Below are 22,574 nucleotides of genomic sequence, written 5' to 3'. Positions count from 1 at the left end.
AGTGATTTGTATCTTATGATTTTAAAAGTAGATTTTTAAGTGATGATCATTCCTATTATTGGTTTAATATTCCTCATTTGTACAGATTACTTGTAATGTTTAATGTGAGCCTTCTCTGGAGCCTTGCAATTTTGTGGATGATTATTAACCAGGAAAACTGGCAATTGCCTCAGAGCCTGGACCCCATAGACTGTGTGGCAGTTAGTTTATAGAAATTTAATTCATGATAATTTTGTTTAGGAGTATGCACAACTAAAGGAACAATATCACCCGACATGCTGCCGGCCTTGCTTTGCCCTCACTAGGTTTTAATAGGCATTATTCCATTTGATACCACGAATACATGGTGCATCTTCCATCAAAATACTGGCTCTGGTGCTGCATCTCAGAGTTGTGTTTTTTAGATTAGGATTTGTACACTGGCTTCTCCATTACGTGCTCTACTTTTGTATTTGCTGTCCAAACGTCAACCATCTCATTCATTAGAGAAGTTAGTGGCAGCCACTCATAAATGCTTCGCGAGTACACATAATCGTTAAATTTATTTGCCCAGACTCTGTTTTATTTGTGACCACGTAGCGAAGTTTTCCAACGTTTGGGTTAAGACAAACAGAAGTCAGCCATTTTGAAACCAAAATATTGCATTTGCCATTAGACGTGTATTTAGCTTACAATGTGTTTCTACAACTCTTAAGTTCCTCAAAAATAAATGACCTGTGGAACCGGAAAATATAGTTCTTGTTTCCGCAGGGGTAGAATTCATTGCCACACCTCAGGCTTGCTTCTCACATGAATGGAGTGATATTAGCTGTAAAAGTGATTGACGTAGGAATGGAAACCGGGTGTATAGATTTCAGAGTGAACCATTTTATTCCGTAGCTTTCGATTTAACATAGGGCAGTTTCCCTTTATTCAACTTTAAGGTGTCTGTGTGTGTGTAGCTGAAGCTTAGTAGCCGCTAGCCAAAAGCTAACGTACCAGTTAGGCTCGGTAACGTTGACAGCATCGCTAGCGTGCTAGCTAGTTGTCCCTGCTCTTAACAACATAAACCAAAAACAGAGCAAAGATGGTTGAATCAGTACTTGACCTCCCGGTGGAGAAGCAGATATTTTATGCAGTTTTAGGGTTTTCGTGGGCAGTGTATCTATGGGAGGCATACCTTTCTTACAGACAGGTAAGGTAACGTTATGTCAAAAGCAGTCCAAAGTTTATACCTCGTAGATAAATGTGTTTTTCGAGGGAGGACGACCGATATCAAATGAGTTGATCAAGAAAGATAACGTGAAGTACCTTAAAACTTGATTTGTTTTTTAAAAGTGTGATGGACAGTTCTTGTTGTTTTGTACTGATAGTTATAATGTTTGTGTTAGGAAGCACAGGGGAAATGTTAGCAGACGTGTACACTTCGGATTTAATAATTAACGGTGCGCCATGAATCTGAATATAGCTGCTGCGAAACGGTTTGCTTATGTTATTTATATTTATTTTTCCTTAGAACATAATGCAGGCAGAATCAGGAAGGAAAATGGGACACAATTTTCTTGATAGTGTGAACAAAAGGGCTAAAATTAGTGCAATTTGATACAGGCAATATAATGGGATTATTTTGTTATTTTTTTGTATTTTGCATCAAGTTGGGTGCAATTTACAAATAAACTTACATATGTTATTGGTTGCTGATCTCATCCACAGAGGAGGATATACAGATCAACAGCACATGTGCCACAGGAACTGGGGGAGATCATTGATTCTGAAACATTTGAGAAGTCACGTCTTTATCAGCTCGATAAAAGCAACTTCAGCTTTTGGTCTGGACTCTATTCTGAGACAGAAGGGACGGTAAGACAACTAGTTAGTTCCCTTATGTTGGTGCCCCATGTATATTTTTATATGTGAAATGTAACAGGTTTATATTTTTGTCCAAAACATTTAGTTGATCCTGCTCCTGGGTGGAATCCCGTTTCTCTGGGACGTTGCTGGTTCTGTGACGGCTCGCTTTGGATTTGGCTCAGAGTACGAGATCACCCAGTCACTCGTATTTCTGATGCTCGCCACCCTGTTTAGTGCCTTGACTGGACTTCCCTGGAGTTTGTACAACACTTTTGTCATTGAGGAGAAGCATGGTTTTAACCAGCAGGTACACTGACTGAACAGCGGACACATTTTGTGGACCTAGTTTGTGGTTTAGTTTATGTAATTTCCTTTCTCAGGATGAACAGCAGTCATTATCAGCTTGATGATAGTAACCAAAATGACTCACACTTGAATTAAGGGACATGTAACACCATCAGCCCTTTAGGGGCTCCAAAACTGCACTGGAAATAGTGCATTTAGTTGTATTTTCACAAAACAATGACTCTTCAAAATATAATAAGCGTGGAGGTAGACAGAAAAGATTTATAAAACTTTATAAAACTGTTTATAGCCACAGCAAAGTCTAGCATGATTTTTTTGATATGTAAAAGATCACTATTTTCCTGACAGGGATGTTTTTTATAATAATATTTTGCCTTCCTTTCAGACAATTGGGTTTTTCCTTAAGGATGCTCTAAAGAAGTTTGTTGTGACCCAATGTATCCTGCTGCCTGTCACCTCACTGCTCCTGTACATTATCAAGATTGGTGGGGATTACTTTTTCATCTACGCCTGGCTCTTTACACTGGCTGTTTCTCTGGTTAGTGCTGCATTCACCTTGTCAAAATGAGCAAAACTTTACAGTAATAAGGGAACATGCAAGGTGTTTGGTAACAATTAGTGAGTGACTCAGAAATGATAAGTGTGCCATGCTGTAGTTAAACTTTTGCTGATTGTTTGGTAATAAAAATTCATCATGTTGTGTTTGCTCTTCTCCTGTGTGCTCAGGTACTCGTAACAATCTATGCTGACTACATCGCTCCCCTGTTTGACAAGTTCACTCCTTTGCCAGAAGGGGAGCTGAAGACAGATATTGAGACTATGGCTAAGAGTATAAGCTTCCCACTCACTAAGGTTTATGTAGTTGAAGGTAAATTCATGTGCTTATTTTATCATCAAAGTTTCATGTTAGTAGTCGACATCTCTTTATGAGTATTATATGTTTTAAGATGTGGACATTTCTGCAGGTTTATTACTTGAATTATCTTGAACATTTTCTGTATTTCAGGCTCCAAGCGTTCGTCTCACAGCAACGCATACTTCTATGGGTTCTTCAAGAACAAACGTATCGTGCTGTTTGACACTCTGCTGGAGGACCACTCACCTCTCAACAAGTCTGTAGAGCCTGAGCAGCCAGAGAGCGATGATACATCCAATGAATCAAAAGCCAAGCCCAAGGTCACACAGCCATTAACTTTATCCAGAAAAGTTTTTATTGCACAAACAAACCAGGGTTTCTTACAAGCCTTTAACAACTTTCAGTGTTTGGTGAAATAGGCACTTTTGGAATTTTTTTTTTCCTTGACAGTACAATACGGTACAGATAATTTTGTGAAACAGGAGCCAAATTAACATGCAAGACAAGAAACTTAACTTCTTCTTAACTTCTTAAATGTTAATCATCCAATTTTGTTTTTCTTGGAAGATCTTCTGCAGTTATTAAATGAAATGCTGAAAATCTAACCCAAGAGTTTTGGAGAACATATTTGATCGCTGAGTTGTGTTTGAAAAGCTAATTGTACTGAGTGAGCAGGGAAGGTTTTAGCTTGTGGGTTTAGCGGCACTTTGGGACTGACTGTTTGGGATCCCTTTGACTTGCCTCTTTGTTTGTTTGTTTTGTATTGTGTTTTTGTGTAATCCAACAATGTGAATCTCTTAAAATCGCTTTCACAGATCAAGAAACAGGGATGCAACAACCCAGAAATCCTTGCAGTCCTCGGTCATGAGCTTGGCCACTGGAAGCTTGGCCATACTGTCAAGAATATCATCATCAGTCAGGTGATGAATTTGTCTTTTTGAAGAACTGTATTCCATGCTGTTTTTTCAAAGTCTGCATTGTAACAAAGCAGCACGTTGGCCTGATTACACATTGTCCTTTCTACAGATGAATTCTTTCTTGTGCTTCTCCCTGTTTGCTGTTCTGATTGGACGCAAAGAGCTGTTTATGGCTTTCGGCTTCAATGACAGCCAGCCCACCTTAATAGGCTTGATGATTATCTTCCAGTTCATCTTCTCCCCATACAATGAGGTGAGTGTGACACTGATTAATTTTGTTTCAGTCAGTTTGTGAGAGGCACAGCTAACTTTTGTTTTCTGTCTTTGTAGCTCCTGTCCTTCTGCCTGACAGTCCTGAGTCGCAGGTTTGAGTTCCAGGCAGATGCTTTTGCGCGCGGCATGGGCAAAGCCTCCGAGCTCTACTCTGCCCTCATCAAGCTCAACAAGGACAACCTGGGCTTCCCTGTTGCTGACTGGTTGTTCTCCATGTGGCACTATTCTCACCCTCCCCTCCTGGAGCGCCTCAGAGCGCTGGGCAACATCAAGCAAGACTGACGGGGCTGGAAGGGGGAACGCTGGTCACTGTCTCCTCCAAAGGGCCTCCGCAGACCACTCCTGGCCCTGTGATGCACCTGGTTTTTCTGTCAATCCCCCATATTGTTTTATCTTGTTTTAGTAATTTCTCTATTTGCCATACTCTTTATTCTGCTCCCTTTTGAAACTGTTGTAAACACAACCAAAACATATCAGCATAAACCAGCCTGAAAAAGCCTTCAAGTCTCTACTCTTTCTCAAGAGACACCTCTGGTATTCACTTGCTGAGAGCAACACTTCTGTGCATTGTGTATTGAGCAAAAGCTGTTGTCAGATCACATTTTGCAGCTTGAGCGAGAGGTTTAGTTTTTGAAGTTATTTTGTTTGCATACAATTTGATTATGACTTTGTTCTTGTTCTTAAAAGGAACAAGACAATGTGTATTTCACAACATGAAGTTTTACTTGAAGCAGAACTGTGTGTTTCTGCTGTGATGTATAAATGACATCCAGCTGTGAAGGATGTGAAAATATTTTTTTAGGCTTAGGATGTACTTAATCCAGCAGTATACTAAGTTTTATTTATGGTGGATTTCTAAAAAGCAAAAAAAAACCAAAAAAAAAAGACATGAATTGTGGGCAGACTGACAACTTGACAACTTCATCTGTGCTCATGACAGTGCTTTTTGCAGATACACAGGCCGGACTTTGATTCGTCTCTCTCAAGTGCATTTGTGACTTCTTCAGAATTCTCTCCAGGCAGGAGTAAGAACATTAATCTGGTTATCAGCTCAAATTCTCACTTTGTCAGAGGAACTATGTAAATGCTTTGTCACAGTGATGACATGTGAGGGTCTCTAATTTTCTCTATTTATCTTCAAGTAATGGGCATGTGATGAACAGAGCAGTGCAGAAAATTTCATTTGAATTTAGGTTAGACTTGTGATTTTTATTTTTTTACATGCGTTGGGGGATCTTGTTCTACTTTTTTCTAAAGCACTTGGCTACAAGGATCCAACCACACCTGTACATAGTAACTTGATGAGTAGAGTAACAGCGTACAATGTGAATAGTGAAAAATGTTGAATGTGGTTTGAAATTTTAAGTTGATACTCTGTTTCTTCTTTTCTTCTTGATTTTGGTTGGGATTGAGCCTAGAGATGTCTGGCAAAGTATTCATAGGGGACTTGGGGAAGAGAGTCTGTGAGGTTTCTTCCACCACTTTAACCAGTGCTTGGTTTGTTCATCAAGGGCACTGTATACTTTTCTTTGCAACATTAAATAAAATCCTTAAAGGCACTGCTTGTGGTTTATAGTGCTTTTAAATATGTTGTAACAATTTAAAACAATTGTATTTCCCAGCATAACAAAGCATGGCTACATCATATTATGTCTTAGTGTGACAACCTTTAATAATAGATGAGTTATAGTTTAATTTTAGCAATAATTCTCTCATCTTGGATATTTTATTAATGAGTAAATCATGAATTTTGTTGTAACTGTTTTTTTTTAGGATTCGTTTAAACCAACAAACTTTCTTGAGTGAATCCATCATAGCTTTTTAATATTTAACTTTTGCAACATTTAAAGAAAATCTCCAAGGGTTTTCCTCTTTAGGGATTTTTCTGTCTTTCTCCAGCTTAATTAGAAATTTCAAATGGATACAAAAGTACATAGAAAAAATAAGAAAACAAGTTGAACAGTAGCGTTGACAGATTCATTAAATGATCAAATCTGAAATATCACCTAGTGTCTTTGTTTATTGAGGATTCTGTATTTTTAAGTTAGAATTCCTCTGTGAAAACAGAAAATTTTCCTTATAATGTTATTACATAATAAACACTTGGTAATAATGAATCAAAAAAATTACTAACTTATCAACGTGTTGTCAGGTGGTCAACAGGAACGTCAAAAAACGTGCGTTGTCACGCTGACAGTTTTTGAGACCATACCATGGTGGAAAATGAACACGTTTTTTTTCTCCTACACTATATCGAATTGCTTGTTGGGTATATAAAAATTTATTTTTTTAGTCTACTGTGATAACGTACCAATTTATGCGAATTCACATTGGCCTCTCATTGGACCGACGTAATGCTTGTACCGTCACCGTTCGTCACCCCTGTCTGGCTAATAATGGCGCCGTCCTGTGGTGTAGTTTTGAGGACAAGGGCAAATTCTCTTGTCACTCTCAGTGTTGTTTTCACATGTTGGAGTCAAACATGGCGAGGTTTTTGAGGCCTAACATCAGGAGTTTTGTCACCTCACAGCTAAGAATGTCATCCGACCAGGTAACATACGTGCTGAAAACACAGCGCTAGATTAAAACGCTGCCGTTTGTCACTGTCATCCTCACGTTTGTGAATCATTTTAAATGAACTGATACTAGCATAACAGTTTTGCCTGACTGTGAGCCTTGATGACAAGTACATTGATGAGGATGACATGATTGTATGTAAGAGGAATTATGTTGTAATGCAATTTGAGGGCACTGATCATTGGAACAGATTTACAACAAACTCGAGGAAATTAACAGGGATTCAGTGTTATCATCTTAAATGTCATCTAAAAAGCACACAATCAGTGGTTTACTGTGAAACCTTGGTTTCTTTTTTATCTAAATTGTATTGTTCTCTGAGGTTTTGGTTCCATTGTTGCACATAGTTTTTGGTTAGTTGCATATACCTCTATTATCAACTGGCAAACAAAAAAAAGTCCTTTCCCCAACTTTGTGAAATAAACTGAATCTTGACCTTCAGAATATGGTCATTTTTACAGGGTCCAAATGATTCTAACTTAATATCCCATAAACAATACTTTGTAACAACACCAGAGAGAGAGAGAAATTAACATGGAAATGGTGTAATTTGAAGCCAGTCTCTTATTTGTCTCTAAATGTATATACTTAACATTTCCTTTTAACTGTCTCCCAAACCTCTCTCAGCTGGGTGAGCTGGGTAAAGGTGCAGGAAAAGGTGGTGGTGGAGGAGGGTCTATCAGAGAGGCAGGTGGAGCCATGGGGAAGAAACAGGCTGCTGAGGAGGAGATGTATTTTAAGTATGTATTTATATATATAACAGCAACCAAACGTGGGCATAGTCACCAAGTTACCTTTTCATTATGACCTTCTCACTGTCCTAATTTCTCATGGTTTGTTCTTTGTCACCCACACCACCTTATCTGTCCATCTGTACAAAAGGCGTAAGGAGCAGGAGCAGCTTGCTGCATTGAAGCAGCATCACCAGGAGGAAATTGACCACCACAAAAAGGAGATTGAACGTCTGCAGCGTGAGATTGACCGCCACAAGGGAAAGATCAGGAAGCTGAAGCATGATGACTGAGTGAACTCTTCCCTTAAATAAAGTTCCAGTTTTCTCACCGATCCACCTACACAACTTTACTCAGATTTCTGCATGCTCTGTGACACCAGACCAGTCATGAATATGTGGGTGAATGTACTGTAAATGCTTGGACATTATTAAAACCTGTCACAACCTGATCATGCTTCCATGACATGATGTGACCCAAGTTGTACAAGTTATTTTTTCAACCCTTTTTTGTAGTATCTCGGTGTGCTGTGGGAAAACTTAAATATCTTTAATACTTCTTAAGGCAACAGCAACTTATCCTCTTGTGTGATGTATTAATAAATTTGTAATGTGAATGGCATTGGTAGGTCTATCATTTAGTGCTGTAATCATCTGATATTTTATAAACAATGATTTTGTCATAATAATAATTGTCATCTTAACTGATAAAGTGGAATAATCGTTGTTAAGTTAAGAATATGGGTTAAAAGTTAAGAATAACACCTGAGATGGTATTTGGTCATTAAAGTGTCAATTATTGTAAAAAATAAATAATAAAATGAAATAGAAAAACTGATACTAACAATATTTAGAAATATACACCATTTAAATTTTGACAGAGCCCTGGGTTTAAATGCATTTTGTGATCATTGGATTGTGCTCTTTCAGACTCATAATTTTAGTTGATATTATGCTTTGGGGTGCATATCCCTAACCAAACGTCAAGGTAATCAAATCACCAAAAAACATTTGACATAATGAATAAGGGACCCTGAGGCACGTGAGGTTTCTGGAGCCCTGTGGTAGTTGGCAATCCAGCCCTGCAAAGAGCTCCGAGACAAAATATCCAATTAGACTGTGCGTTATCTCTAAACAGATCAGCCAACATGAGGACAGAATTACATTTAAGGATGGTAAACAGTAACGACTTTTCCCCATTTTAGCACGAGCGTCATAAGAATCTCAGCTAAATCACTGATAAATTGAATATAATTAAAAACAGCATACAGCAGGATAGGACTGAGCAGGCGTGAGCATTTATATTAGCCCAATATAAGCAGCAGACGCGGTCCCACTAAGGGTCCAAGCTTACAACAGATTTGAAGGTCGAAAGGCGACGCTCGAAAATGTAAATTCTCAGCTGCGAATAACGAAACAACCAACTTGCAAACAGAGGTTGGTCTAACATTAATAATCAATGGCGCTGAACTACACTTCTCCCTCCATACAACGGAGGCAGTGCAACTTTCCTACACTCTTTCCGCAGAAAGAACAAATGTCGTCACTTCCGCCTACCCCTGCCTTTTACCACGAGCAACCCCGTGTTTCTTTCTTTTCGCACATCATGGCGGACCGGTTCAATAAGGTGTGCAAATGCTGCGGAATCATACTCTCTTTCTTTTGCATTTTGGTGGAAGTTAAATGTTGTATTTTACTGTTAAACTGAAGACGAAAGCTATGGGACAACTTGGTGTAATAGTTGTGTAGTTAGATGTTTATTTAAAGACTGAATTTTGGAGCGTGTTAGAGACAGCTAGTCGTAGCTGAGTGGACATGCCTTCATCATGGCAGCTTCCCTAACGAGTCAATGCAGCTAGTTTGCTAACTTCAACTTTAACTTCTGTCACGGATATGTTTAAGTCTGGGTGACGAATGCGCGAACGTACTTTGATTTTATCTCACTTTATCTGTCATCGTGTTGTAATTTTACGGACATTACGTTATTCACGTTAAGTGATAACGTGTCAGCATGCTTTGACGTTAGTGCTAAGCTAACATGTTTTAATCGGCAATTCGTCCATGTGTGCCAATGATTACTAGGGTCATTGGCAGCAGCCCGTTTTTTTAAATTACCAAATACATAATCAGTTAGGTGTGATTATTACTCAGCTCTTTGTGATGAGGAATTACAATAGTCTTCCTGAACTGTGCCCAGCAACAGTTAGCTATTGACTGACGTGAAACACTTGCTTGATTTGGTTAACATTACCATGCAAGTAGATAGGAAAGCTAAGTCTGTTAGTTTTTTTTTTTTAATATCCAAAATAATATAGCTCATTTTGTTTAAAACTTGCAGGTTCTGCTGCTTGATGGCAGAGGCCATCTACTCGGCCGGCTTGCTGCCATTGTGGCTAAACAGGTTCTGTTGGGTAAGTTTTTAAATAAGAATTAAAGTCAATGTGTAGTGGTGACATGAGCACTATATTCTGATTCTCCACTGCTCATGAATCAACAAGCTTTATCATATTTGTGGGTCTGTCAATGATGAACAGTTTATATCCCTTGCTTGAGTTTAACGACCATGAGAAAACTCACATGCACTACCATCTGAGACGAGATATAGATGATCATTAGCATGACGGTGTTTTGTGTTGCCCGAATGTTAAAACTTTTTTTTTTCTTTTTAGGGCACAAAGTGGTGGTGGTGAGATGTGAAGGCATCAACATCTCTGGCAACTTCTATCGCAACAAGCGTAAGTAGGGTATATTTCTAAGAAAATCAGTTTAATTTTTTGCTAATCCTCTTTTTGACATGCTTGTTGTCAGTGATGTTTTTTTACCACTATAATTCGAGTTTCATTGACCATGAGAAGAGCTTACATGCACTACCATCTGAGACATCAGCATCACTTATGAAGCCGTGGTTATTGCTGCCAGGTGTCTTGAAGTTCTTGTGACTCAGTTCAAATGATTGTCATGTGCCTTTGTAGTGAAGTATCTGGCTTTCCTGCGTAAGAGGATGAACACCAACCCCTCTCGTGGACCGTACCACTTCAGAGCTCCCAGCAGGATCTTCTGGAGGACCGTCAGGGGTGAGAAGCTGGTGTTACTGTGGATTTGGAAACAGATTTTTTATTTTTCCTCAATACTGATGAAAAATTCATGCATTGAGATTGTAGCAAGATTATCAATTGAGGAACACATTAATTGATAGAAATAATTATATAGCATAAATGTAATTGAGAAATTCATTGAAACAATTCATACCAAGAGGAGTAAATATGCTTTTCAAGTGTGGATTACATGTGGAACATGCATTTGATTTGAGCCATGTAAGATTTCTACAGTACACATAGTGGTGTAGTTCTGGGTCCTTGGATGAGAAACGGTAAGAACAGTCCAGTGTTAGTCTGAATACTGAGCCAGGCGCAAGTTTTATTTACAAGCTGACAAGTTACAGAGCATCACAACTATGTACATTTGAGCCTGCACAAGTTGGTCCTTGCTTTACTGTGATGAGCTCTTTATCCCGAAGCTGATCATCTATTGATGAGACAAACTTCTCGGATCTGATTGCTGAGTTCAGTAGGGACACATTTCTGTTCTTGGTCAAGTGAGCATTTGGTACAGCTGCAACTGTTGCTCTTTGAAGGAAATTTAACTTGCAAATATTCTCTCTGCTGACCAGGCATGCTTCCCCACAAAACCAAGAGAGGCCAGGCTGCTCTGGAGAGGCTGAAGGTGTTTGACGGTATCCCTCCACCCTATGACAAGGTGATGAATGTCAATTAACAGCGAGCTACATTATACCATTGTGTTTGGCCCATATATGGTGGCTTAACTCTGCTGTCTGTGATGTCACATACATACCCTTACCTACCTTGTTTGAGTAATGACTCTGAAAACAAATAATGTCTGAGGCATGCTGCTCTCTCAATGTTTAGGTGTGCTTTTTTCTTCTTTATCTGATTTTGTCTTTTGTTCCACAGAGGAAGCGCATGGTTGTTCCAGCTGCTCTTAAGATTGTGCGCCTGAAGCCCACTCGTAAGGTGAGTCGTGAGTATTTGATTAAGAGCCAGTTTAAAGTTTATTAATTTCGTTTAGTTTATCCACCACCCGGCTGTAAAATTGGTAAACACGAACAAACTTAAATTGGAATCCTTCAGTTCACTTGCCACAACAGTTCTTACTTAACAGTGATGAGCTCTTATCCCGAAACTGATCATCTATTGATGAGACAAACTTTTCGGATCTGATTGCTGAGTTGAGTCGGGACAAGTTGTGCCTCAGGTTGAAACTTTAAGCATGAAAACTCAAACTTGTGTAAAGCAGTATGGGAAAACCCCTTTTTGTGTCAAAACAAATAAACATCTAAGCACATAATTCAGTTTGCCAGTGGCACAATGTGAAATATACCGACTTTGTTTTTCTCCCCCTCCTCAGTTCGCCCTCCTTGGGCGTCTGGCACATGAGGTCGGCTGGAAGTACCAGGCTATCACAGCCACCCTGGAGGAGAAGAGAAAGGAGAAGGCCAAGCTCCGTTTCGCCAAGAAAAAGACAGTGAACAAGCTGACCAAGATAGCAGAGAAGAACGTTGAGGCCAAGATTGCAAAATACACAGATGTTCTGAAACAATATGGAGTCCTTGTTTGAGCTGGTTACCTCTGGCTAATAAACAGAAATAAATGTTTATAGAAAGTGTATGGATTTTTCATTCCCCATGACTGAAAATGGCACTTCGATTAAAATAAAGTAGCAGCTGTATACTTACAGTTACATTGAATATATCAATATTCTATGACTCAGGTCTTGTGTGCAAATAGCATTTTATATATAAAATACTCCTTTTTGTCTCTTAGCATTTGCCATCTGAGCCATTCAGTTTTCCATTCATTTCATCATCTGCTGCTGTAGCACCCGTCACGACTTCATGTAGAGTTCAAAGTAGTTATTACTGATCATAGACATTAAAAAAAGCTATATACAAGACAAATTCTGAAATTATAGTGATACCACTAAACTGTTCATTCAGGGATATTTATTTCCTTATATCACTAAGTATTGTCAAGGGGCCTGTGGAGTTAACGCTGCTAAGGTGTATTGACGAACGCATTTTTGCTTCTACAGCAACTGCAGCTTTCTACCAGCAGAGAGCAGTGTTGTACTTCAGTATGCTAGTCAAAACGTGGACAATTGACTGATTAAAACAGTCGAGTGTTTTAGAATTTGACCATGAAAGAGTCAAATTAATGAACATCATACAGGTATTACTGCTGTTCCGCTGCACTGATGAGTTATAACTTTCCTACTTACTCGTTCCTATCGAGAACATGGCATTTCTAAATACACAAATTGTCAGAAGTGCTCTGGACAGTCCGACAGGATTAATGTCTTAATTGCCTCAGTGTTTAAAAATTCAGATTGCAGTTAATGAGCAAATAAAATCTCAACACAATCCTGCTGAAGTAGACTTAGTAAGCTTCTCACCATAATGTTTAACTATACTTGTACAACAATATGTTTTTAAAGGATTTCTCTCCAGAAAATGCAGTTGATTTCAGCTGTTTTTCAGTTTGAGAGCTATTTTGAAGACCAGTTTATCTTGGAACGCTCAGAACAACAGCAGCAATTTATCTGCAATTTGTCATGAAACAGCTGAGCCACCTGATATCCTTTTGTCCAGTTTTTTGCAATCATCTGCTTAAAGTAGGACCGACTGAGTTTATCACAATCTAAATCAAATTTGCCATTTAGGAGGCCAAAGGGAGCCGGTAAGAAACATTTGACCAAGTAAAACTGGTGAAAAGTGAAAGTGGAACAAATCTTTTTCATCATTTAATGATCTTGTGATTGGAATAGAATAGAATAGAATCTTTATTTGTCTTATACCAAAAGGTAACAGAAATTTGTCTTCGACAGGCCTCGACATCATCACTACACACACATACAAGATATTAAAAGACCTAAGATCACATAAAACTGAACTAAAATCGCACACATAAAAACTTAAAAGGGTCATTAGTGAAATCATTATCGGGTTATAGAAATTCCTTTTCTGTTGAGGGCTGTGATTGCAATTGGAATGAGTGATTTTTTTTGTAGGTTGCTTGATCTCGAGATGCCCTTTAAAGGCCTCAAAAGATAAACCTCAGGGCTTGCAAATTGATTAATGGGCCGGCTCACTGCTTTAGTTTAGAAATGAAATGTCTCACCAACTACTGGATGGACAATATTACACACCAGCAGCTTCAATGATCCCTCGCTTGCTTTATAGGACCATCATAAAGTCAGTTTCCTTTAATGACCAGACAACAGCAAAACTCATGACATTCCCACCACGCTCAGCTGTACGTTTTGATCATCATGCTAACATGTTAGCTTGCTGATATTAGCATTAGCTAAGATCAACTTCACAGAGTCCTAAGCATTAACTTTTAATCTACATATCTGCTGAGTCTTTATAAACCCTTCTCTCGGTATGTTGTCCCAATTAGCTCTGCCTTCTTTTTGAGTCGATAATCTGTATTTTGAGGTCGCCTCCTCTCTTTCCCTTTTTCATGCTCTTTGCTTGTAATCTCCTTTTAGCATAAAAGAACATGTGTGGTGAAGATTTTTTTTTTCAGCATACCAGGACATGACAGCTTTAGACTCACTGTGTAGCTTCCTTCCATGTGCTCAACATGGATTCTCGGTCTGAGACGAATGCTGAAGGACATCCTTCAACAAAAACATCTCCATGCATCTGCCCGGGCACTTCTTACAAGCATCTGGCTATATCTTAAGGTGATTAGTTGTGTGTGCACGGGCATTATGTTTGTGTCATATAGCGTTTCTAATTTTTGGTGAATCCAATCGAGGCGAAACGTTCACTGTCTTACTGATTAAAGCATATGGCGTATGGAGGATTTCTTGGATCAAAGCTGGCAAGCCATCCTGTACTTTCTGTTTGCTTCTCTCTCTCTCTATATATAAGTATATATATTTGTATACATGCCTTCCATAAAAGCAGGCCCACCAAGTATCATGACCCTGGCCAATCTTATGACTGTCTACCTGTGTTGAGATGGGACGTTGTGTCTCGAGCAAACAGATGGAAAAATCACTGTGACGGCTTTAAAAATGAGATTTTTGGATGATGCTACTGCAGTAGATCACTCTCTAATCACACCATCTGAGACCGATTGAAAAGACCATGATTGTCTGAAACTGCTCCTGTGGGCCCAACCTATTATGGGCTCCAACCGTTACTGTCATCCTCCTCCTCCTCCTCCTCCTCCTCCTCCCCCTCCTCCTTTGACTGGCTGCTGTTTGTTCAGTTTCAATGGAATGGAAGCCCTAACATGCAGTCATGTACGTTGTAAGTGGATGAGATTTAAAGTCAAACTGAAATTTAAACTGTGTTCACTTTTTGTGAATAGATATATAAACTATTATGATACTGCACCATTTTTCAGAAGCGGATAAAACAGTTTTTCAACATATTATTGGAATAACCTCTAAGCTCAGGAAAGGCATTTTAAATCACAGATGGCACTAAACAATGTCTGTCTGAGGCTGGTAACTGCCTCTGCATCCATTAGAACTGAAGTGATATTATGAACCCATTCAATGCCCTCAAGTGACAAAAGTAAATACACTACAAAACAAACACCAAAGTCATACTGATTTCCTAGCAAAATTGAATTTAAGCTTCAGTTTGACTTTGAAGTCTCACTTCTTTTTATAGTAATCGCACTAAACTCTATTAAGCCGGTGCTGTTGGGAATGACACACTTGAAAGATTACACCACTGTCATCTGATGCGGCGGATGTTTTACCACAGAGTGCATTCAAAACACACAGCGTGTGAGTAATGAGAATGATAAAAAGGCTTTCCTCCATGCCAGAATGAGCTGATTAGTTTTTTAAGCTTTTATTGGATGCTTCAGTAATGTCTAATTTCTACTGAGTCTGTCTCAAGCTTATGCTGTTTGACTCATTATTGAACCAAAGATAGCTTTAAAATCAGATTAGCAAAGAGGCATACGTCAGAGTGCACAGCCTGAATAACATATCTAATTTATTCCTGATGAAAACTTGCTAAATTTTGGTATGTGGGTCCACACACAATCATCACAGAGGAGCTGATCCCTCTCTGAGCAGTTAAAGTTTTTCCACTCTCTGCCGACGTCACCCTTGAATGGGAACAAATTTATTCTAAGTCTCAAAGGTTGGCTCTGAGAAAGTATAAGAAAGAGATAAAGAATAAGAGAAAAAAGAGTTTGGCCAGATATATAATACCTTTGTGAAAAATTTGAAAAACATGGACCCCTACTGAAGCAAAGTGCAACAATCCACAGATCAGCAGATTTCACACAACAGTAGGTATAGCTGCCAACACTGGCTGAAAAGAAGATGATTCTTTGTTGTAAAGTTCAAGCATACAGAAGCATACAGAACAACATAGTGAAAACTTTTGTCTGTATTCATCCATTCTGCATGGGCTTTGGTCAAAAGCACTGATTGGAGCATTAAGCTAAGAATCATGTTTTTGATGGTGGGAGAAATCAGGGCACCTGGAGAAAACCTACACAACACAGAACATTGCAAACTCCATGCAGAGAAGACATGCGATCAGCTGGGAATCAGTCCCAGTAACTGTGAGGTGACAGAGCTAACCACTGATCCATCATGCTGCCTTAATAGTTTGCATCCTCAGAATCATGTTTAGAAAAATCTATACAGACTGTTCATGGTATTGATGAACAGTGAATTATCTATCTTGCCTTATTCTTTAAGTACTTCTAGTCGTCCAGTCAAGCATTTTTCCATTACTTTTGACTGCCCTGACCTCTCTTCTCGCTCACTAACTAGTTCTATGTGTAAATATATGCAGATAAAAAAAAACCTTTCAAAAAACCTTTTCATATGATGTATGCACTGGCAGCACTGTGACGCATTTTCATAAACGTGAAATGGAGTGGAGTGTGTGGGTGCCTTATTTATATTCACTGACCTCTGAGTGTGATTGAAATGAATTAGGAAGACAGGAGTGCAACTCAATTCATTCAGTCACGCTGAAGTCGTTATGTCCATTTACAGACAAGAGCACAAGAGAAGCTGTAAAATTCCAAAAAGAGAGACGGCGGCAGTGGCAGATTGCAATTGGGTGACGGAGGGTCACAAATTGGATTCAGAAATTGAGATCCGGGAAGACAGAATGACCAATTACAGAAACCTTCATGAGCGTGATTGTAATGAAGTACAAAAACAGACGTTCACGTAAGCTCACACTTAAGCTCATAACACGAGGTTAAGGTCATTCTTGTTCTCTGTGACAGCCAATGTGTGCGCACGCACAAGTGTCCTTGAACAGGATCAAACCCTTCAGCAGCTGTGAAACAGACATGCAGCAATGTCTCATGGGAAAACACGAGGAAAACAAACCCCTATTTACACGGTGTTCATGACAGTGAAACAATTACATTTAGTTTCCTTCTTTCTTTCCAAAAAACTACGTGCCAATGCCATTTTCCAGTGAGCAGGGTACTATACTCCAGGTTATGGGACCATATCCCTCATGCCAGTAAATAGCAGTTTTGTGACTCTGACAGAAATATTGATTAGTTTTCAGTTCTCTCTTTCATGCTGTTAGCTTACAGACAGGTTAATTGTGTTTATCAGTGAGAGTTGAACCCATTCTTCTTCACCATTAGGTTGCTTTTTAGGACAATATGACAGTTTTTCTGGAGGTTGCAGCTCTAACTTGGGCATCGATTATTCTGCCTCTGGGTGTTTCATAGTAATTCCCTCATATTGTAAAAATGTTGGCTGTCAGACCTATTTTGCATGAAACACGTGGCTCTCTGACATTTTTTGACATTTCAAAATCTAAATCTCTGCTTTCTTTTTTTGAATGAATGACTGAATCATTTTATTGTCAGCTAACTTGGATTTTTAGATGATTTAAAATTAAAATTAAAATAATTTGAATTGGAGCTATGAAGTCACTGCGTAACAAAGAGGTCTATTTTTTGAGGTGCTTCTCTTTTTTCTTGCAGTTCGAAGCAAAGATTTGACCTTTGAGAAACATGATTAATAATGCACACATCATCTTCTTGAAGAGATCTAATGCTTAACTTTATATTCATAGTCAGTGGGGGTAGGAAAGAATACATATTACCCATCACCTATATCATATCTACATCAGCCTTGAGGGCAGATTCAATCTGCTCTATTTACAAAGACAGGACTGCAGCAGAAAGAAATGCAAAGCAATATTACATAAATGTATATGTGCCAAAGAAACTGGAAATAAATCTACTGCAGAAGGCACCCGAACCCGAAGTTTCAGCCAACATGGGATCATATCAATTCACACACAGAAGCAAAGAACAAAGACAAAACCCTCTGCAACGCAGCTCAGTTTTTGAACTGTGAAAGTGTGGAGAGGACAGAAGAAGAGAGGAGAGAGAAGGCATTAATGAGAGGAGTATAAATGAGAACAACAACAAAGAAGAATTCCTTCCTCAGTTCAGAACTATCATTACAAGCAAAAAAAGGAGAAGCAGGCCAATATTGTTTATGCATTCTTCCCTTATCATTTGACAACATTGATTTGACAACGAGTTGCTCTGTAGCGCCATCGATTATGAAACCTGGCTTTACACAGGAGGGTAAAGAGCAGTAAGTGTGCAGGATTATTAAAGTTAGCGTAAAGAAGCTTTTTTCAATATTGGTCTCTGTGGAACAATAAATAATAGCTTTGTATTGATTCTTTGTTGGATAATTGCATGTTGCTATATACTGAGCAACTGCAGTAACAAAGGTAATATACTGTATGTGATAATATGTTTTATAGGACTGATTCAATGAATTTCCTCAAATAGCTGTCCTGGTGTACATATGCTGTGAAACAGCACCTTGAATGGTTGGTCTTCAAATGAGAAGGCATTTAGGAAAATATGTGAAACAAATGCATTTCACATGGAGTGAACGCTTTTGCCAGAGGCATCTGGAAGGCTTTCCTGCTGCCTTTTCAGTGTCTATCAGCATGAGCAGGGTTTTAAAAGTGGCATTTGAACAAGTACTTAGGTATGTGTCTGTACTACTGCACAGCACACCTCTCAGCGGCACAGCACGTAAACCATTAAGGCTTCAGATGTAGCCATCCACCTCGGAGCACACAAACCACCTCAACTGATGGAGCTCATCCAAAACAAATTCCGTCTCTAATGAATCAATCTGAGCCCTGCAATGTGAAATGTAAAATTATAAATTATTTTCCTGTTGTCACAGCTTTGGAGAGCCTGTTCCGCATGGTTGAAATTACCTGTAATGAGACAAATATTGAGCAAGGCTGTTGATTTCAGGGACAAATTTCAAACTGATAAGCCCTCATTCACTGAAAAAGTTTAGGACAAGTTGAGGAAAGCAGGAAACACAAATAAAATCCCTGCACATATGTGATATGGGCTACATATAAACAGTCTTGAGGGATTTGTGGAATAAACAACAAGCATAAATATGCATTCATATCCTCCTGCTCCCAACAACATACAACATGCATACACTTGGGAATAAAATGTTATGAGCAAGATGTGGAATTGCTCTGAAGAAATCGGTCAATGCAAGAATCCCCTTGAGTGTACTGGTTATCCACCACTGTGACAGCACGCTGGAGTGCAGACGGTCCCTGTGCCAGCTCTTTTTGCACGCTCACACACTCTTCTCTGACATCATGATAAGCCACAGTAACTATAACTTCCCGCTATCTGTTTTCTTCTCAAACAGCTCATATGGAGCCAGCGGTAGGGATGGGGGCCCCGGATGTTTCTGTGTTATCATCACTCTACACCGTCCTTACGCTGAGCATTGAGAGCAAAATTTCTTTTGAAAGCTAGAGCTGAAAGACGCTCAGACCCCAAAAAAGCTCAACAACATCCAAAGCATGTAATTCGATTGCTGCGAAATTATTTGCGAACACTGTGTGCAGGTGTTCATGTTAAATATACTGTGTGTTGTTATACATTTTGAATAGCACATTTTCAATTCAGTTCAATTCAGTTTATTTATATAGCGCCAATTCATAACAAAAGTTATTTCATGACATTTTCCAATTAGAGCAGGTCTAGACCAAACTCTTTAATTAAATTGTAATATAGAGAACACAACATTCCCCCTTGAGCAAGCACTTGGCAACAGTTGCGAGGAAAAACTGGCTTTTAGAAGGGAGAAACCTCAGAGCAGACCCCGGCTTGAGATGGGAGGCCATCTGCCTTGACCGGTTGGGTTGAGAGAGAGAGAGAGAGAGAGAACAGGAGAGAGAGAAAGAGAGAGGGGGTGGGGCGTGAGAGAAGGAGCACACAAGCAGAGATGCATAGCAGCAGTAATAATACCAGAAGTATTGGAACTGTAGATAATGATAATGACAATAAAGCATATAGAAGGTACTGTGGTGATTATGATAGCAATATTAGTAACAATAATAATGGTAGTAGCTGTTCAGAGTAGTAACAGAATTAAAATAGATTATGACTAAACAGTAGTAATCGCAGTAAGTTTCGAGCAGGACCGCAGCAGGAGGTCCAACCATGATCCATGGGAACCTGCTTGACGAGAAAGCACAAGGACTCCAGGGAAGAAGTTAGTTAGTGATATGCATTAATGGGACATAAATGCGTGCAGAAAGAGAGGGAAAGGAAGAAAAGAAAAGAAAGAAGTAGAAAGAAAGAAGAATGCAGTCTTTGAAATATTCGATATGTGTGGGTTAAAGGATATGTCCTGGTCAAAGATATCTCCTAAATTCGTTACAGTGGAGCTTGAGGCCATGGCTAAGCCAACTAGCATTACAATATCACTGGATAATTTTTTTCTAAGGTGTTCAGAACCCAGAACAATAACTTCAGTTTTGTCCGAATTTAGAAGTAGGAAATTGCAAGTAATCCAGGTTTTTATATCTTTAAGACATGCCTGAAGTTTGACTAGCTGGTGGTTTCATTGACAAGTACAATTGTATGTCATCTGCATAACATTGAAACTGTATGGAGTGTTTCCTGATAATATCACAGATGGGGAGCATATAAAGGGTGAATAATATTATCCCGAGGACAGAACCTTGGGGAACTGCGTGACTAACTTTTGTGAGTGTGTAAGATCTATCATTAACATGAACAAATTGAGATCGACGTGATAAATAAGACTGAAACCATCTAAATGCAGTTCCTTTAATGCCAATTAGGTGTTCCAATCTGTGCAATAAGATGGAATGGTCAATGGTGTCAAATGCAGCACTAAGGTCTAACAGTACAAGGACAGAGATAAGTCCCTTGCCTGATGCCAGCAGGAGGTCATTTGTGACTTTGGCCAATGCTGTTTCTGTGCTATGATGAGTTCTAGAGCCAGATTGAACATTCTCAAATAAGTTATTATTTTGAAGAAAGTCACATAGCTGATTGGCGACTGTTCTTTCAAGGATCTTGGAAAGAAATGAAAGGTTAGATATTGGTCTGTAGTCGCTTAAAACCTCTGGGTCAAGTGTGTGATTTTAAGGAGAGGTTTGACTACATCTACTTTAAAGGACTGGGGTACATAACCTGTTATTATGGACAGATTGATCATGTCTAATAGACAGGTGCTAAGTAAGGGTAAAGCTTCTTTGAGTAGCTTAGTAGGGATGGGGGTCTAAGAGGCATGTTGTTGGCTTGGATGAATATATAAGTGAATATAGCTGATGAGGGTCAATAGGAGAAAAGCAGTCAAGATAATTATCTGTTTCTACTGTTGTTTCTAAGGTTCCAGCATTTGGATGTCGATCGGCGCCAGCTGAGGTCAGTAGGTGTTGAACTTTGTCTCTAATGTTTAAAATCTTATCATTAAAAAGGTTATAAAGTCATTGCTGCTGAATAATATACTTTATGTGGTTATACATTTTGAATAGCACATATTTGGGCTTGAAGGTTGCAGAGAAAATTATTACAGAAAAGGATCCCTAAAACCCTTTGATGACAAATACATATTATAAGTTAATCTTTTAAGTTAATTGCTTTCCTGTACTAATGTTCATTTATTGCTTTATTAGTTCTTCTAAACAGTTCTGAATTGTATGTTGCTTCACATCTTCAGATAAGACATTTAGTTTTCTTTTCTAACATCGTTGTTTCTTCAGTATTTCCATTCTTAGTTGCCTTTTAATTGCCGACATTCCCATTAGCCTTGTACTTCTGTCATGGTCAAGGGCAAGTCCAGAGGCTGAGGTTGACTCAGACAGTCACAAGTAACATGTTTGTAATAACAGCAGGACAAAGAGGACTGAACATTGTAGCCAGCAGAGATTACAACTAAAGAATTGAAAAATGTGTTTTGAGAGAGTGTTGGATGTTTGCTGGAGTTTTGTGGAAAAATGGACAAAATCATACAATATTTGTGTTTTTTCATGTCAGCTATAGTTTTACTTCTGTGCTCACAATGTAATTACAGTGATCTGAGTTCCCAAGAGCAACTGCTGTAATTGGATGGTGATTTCTCTGTTTCGTTTCACTCAGAAATAAGTGGTGTTACAGAAGCTAAAGGTGGCCTAACTGCTGTTTCACTGTGACTTACAAATACAAACAAACAAACAAAAAAATAAAAAAAAACCCACCACCAAAATGTACCTGCATTCAAAACCTGTACAGGGTTTTAATTAGTTTAGATGTTGAGACACCACAGGAGAGGAGGCACACAGCAAGAGCTTTTGCAAGTCTTTTGCGGTTTAATGAGAGGAGTTTAACGGATTTCAAGCTGCAGAGCAACTAAGATTTACTTCTTTTCACTGGGTGAAGCTTGTCAAGCAATCTTAGATGACACACACAGAGGCAGAGAGACAGGTTTGCATACAGAAACCCACACGGCGAAAATCTCTAATGAGACTTTGAAGGCAGTGTGTTCGAGAGCAGTGGTGCTCTTCTTGTACTTGGAGCAAGATGCTGTACTCCCACATGCGTAAGCTGGAAAAAAATTGTTGGAAATTAGGTTTTCCTGTATATTTTTCCACATTTATAACAAGTAGGAACATGATATCCATAAGAACAGATAAGGCAGAACGAGGGAGCGGTTTCAGAATCGTAAATTGATCATGATAAGC

At 38.9% G+C, this 22,574-nt stretch overlaps 3 protein-coding genes and 4 non-coding genes across 7 annotated transcripts; all 7 read left to right on the top strand.

The window, feature by feature from the left end:
• The first annotated feature begins 727 nt into the window (after positions 1–727).
• Positions 728–5,741, top strand: zmpste24 (zinc metallopeptidase, STE24 homolog). The gene is made up of 9 exons (XM_046411991.1): positions 728–1,174; positions 1,693–1,839; positions 1,934–2,137; positions 2,522–2,674; positions 2,863–3,004; positions 3,143–3,312; positions 3,808–3,912; positions 4,019–4,162; positions 4,240–5,741. The coding sequence occupies exons 1-9, from the start codon at positions 1,067–1,069 to the stop codon at positions 4,462–4,464; spliced, it is 1,398 nt and encodes a 465-aa protein (XP_046267947.1). The 5' UTR covers positions 728–1,066; the 3' UTR covers positions 4,465–5,741.
• An 834-nt stretch (positions 5,742–6,575) lies between these two features.
• atp5if1b (ATP synthase inhibitory factor subunit 1b) lies at positions 6,576–7,941 on the top strand. Its single transcript, XM_046411994.1, has 3 exons — positions 6,576–6,733; positions 7,387–7,499; positions 7,642–7,941. The coding sequence occupies exons 1-3, from the start codon at positions 6,650–6,652 to the stop codon at positions 7,781–7,783; spliced, it is 339 nt and encodes a 112-aa protein (XP_046267950.1). The 5' UTR covers positions 6,576–6,649; the 3' UTR covers positions 7,784–7,941.
• A 992-nt stretch (positions 7,942–8,933) lies between these two features.
• rpl13a (ribosomal protein L13a) lies at positions 8,934–12,172 on the top strand. Its single transcript, XM_046411992.1, has 7 exons — positions 8,934–9,116; positions 9,828–9,900; positions 10,159–10,224; positions 10,462–10,563; positions 11,160–11,245; positions 11,461–11,520; positions 11,915–12,172. Exons 1-7 carry the CDS (start codon positions 8,949–8,951, stop codon positions 12,122–12,124), a joined length of 765 nt encoding a protein of 254 aa, XP_046267948.1. The 5' UTR covers positions 8,934–8,948; the 3' UTR covers positions 12,125–12,172.
• Positions 10,006–10,088, top strand: LOC124072545. Its single transcript, XR_006845534.1, has one exon. It is a non-coding gene; the product is annotated as a small nucleolar RNA Z195/SNORD33/SNORD32 family (small nucleolar RNA).
• LOC124072544 lies at positions 10,290–10,373 on the top strand. The gene has a single exon (XR_006845533.1). It is a non-coding gene; the product is annotated as a small nucleolar RNA Z195/SNORD33/SNORD32 family (small nucleolar RNA).
• LOC124072549 lies at positions 10,979–11,054 on the top strand. The gene has a single exon (XR_006845538.1). It is a non-coding gene; the product is annotated as a small nucleolar RNA SNORD50 (small nucleolar RNA).
• On the top strand, positions 11,663–11,737 carry LOC124072548. The gene has a single exon (XR_006845537.1). It is a non-coding gene; the product is annotated as a small nucleolar RNA SNORD50 (small nucleolar RNA).
• Positions 12,173–22,574: the final 10,402 nt, after the last annotated feature.

Source organism: Scatophagus argus, chromosome 15 (genome assembly GCF_020382885.2).
Source record: "Scatophagus argus isolate fScaArg1 chromosome 15, fScaArg1.pri, whole genome shotgun sequence".
NCBI classification, from domain to species: Eukaryota; Metazoa; Chordata; class Actinopteri; family Scatophagidae; genus Scatophagus; species Scatophagus argus.
This window is presented reverse-complemented; position numbering and strand designations above follow the sequence as displayed.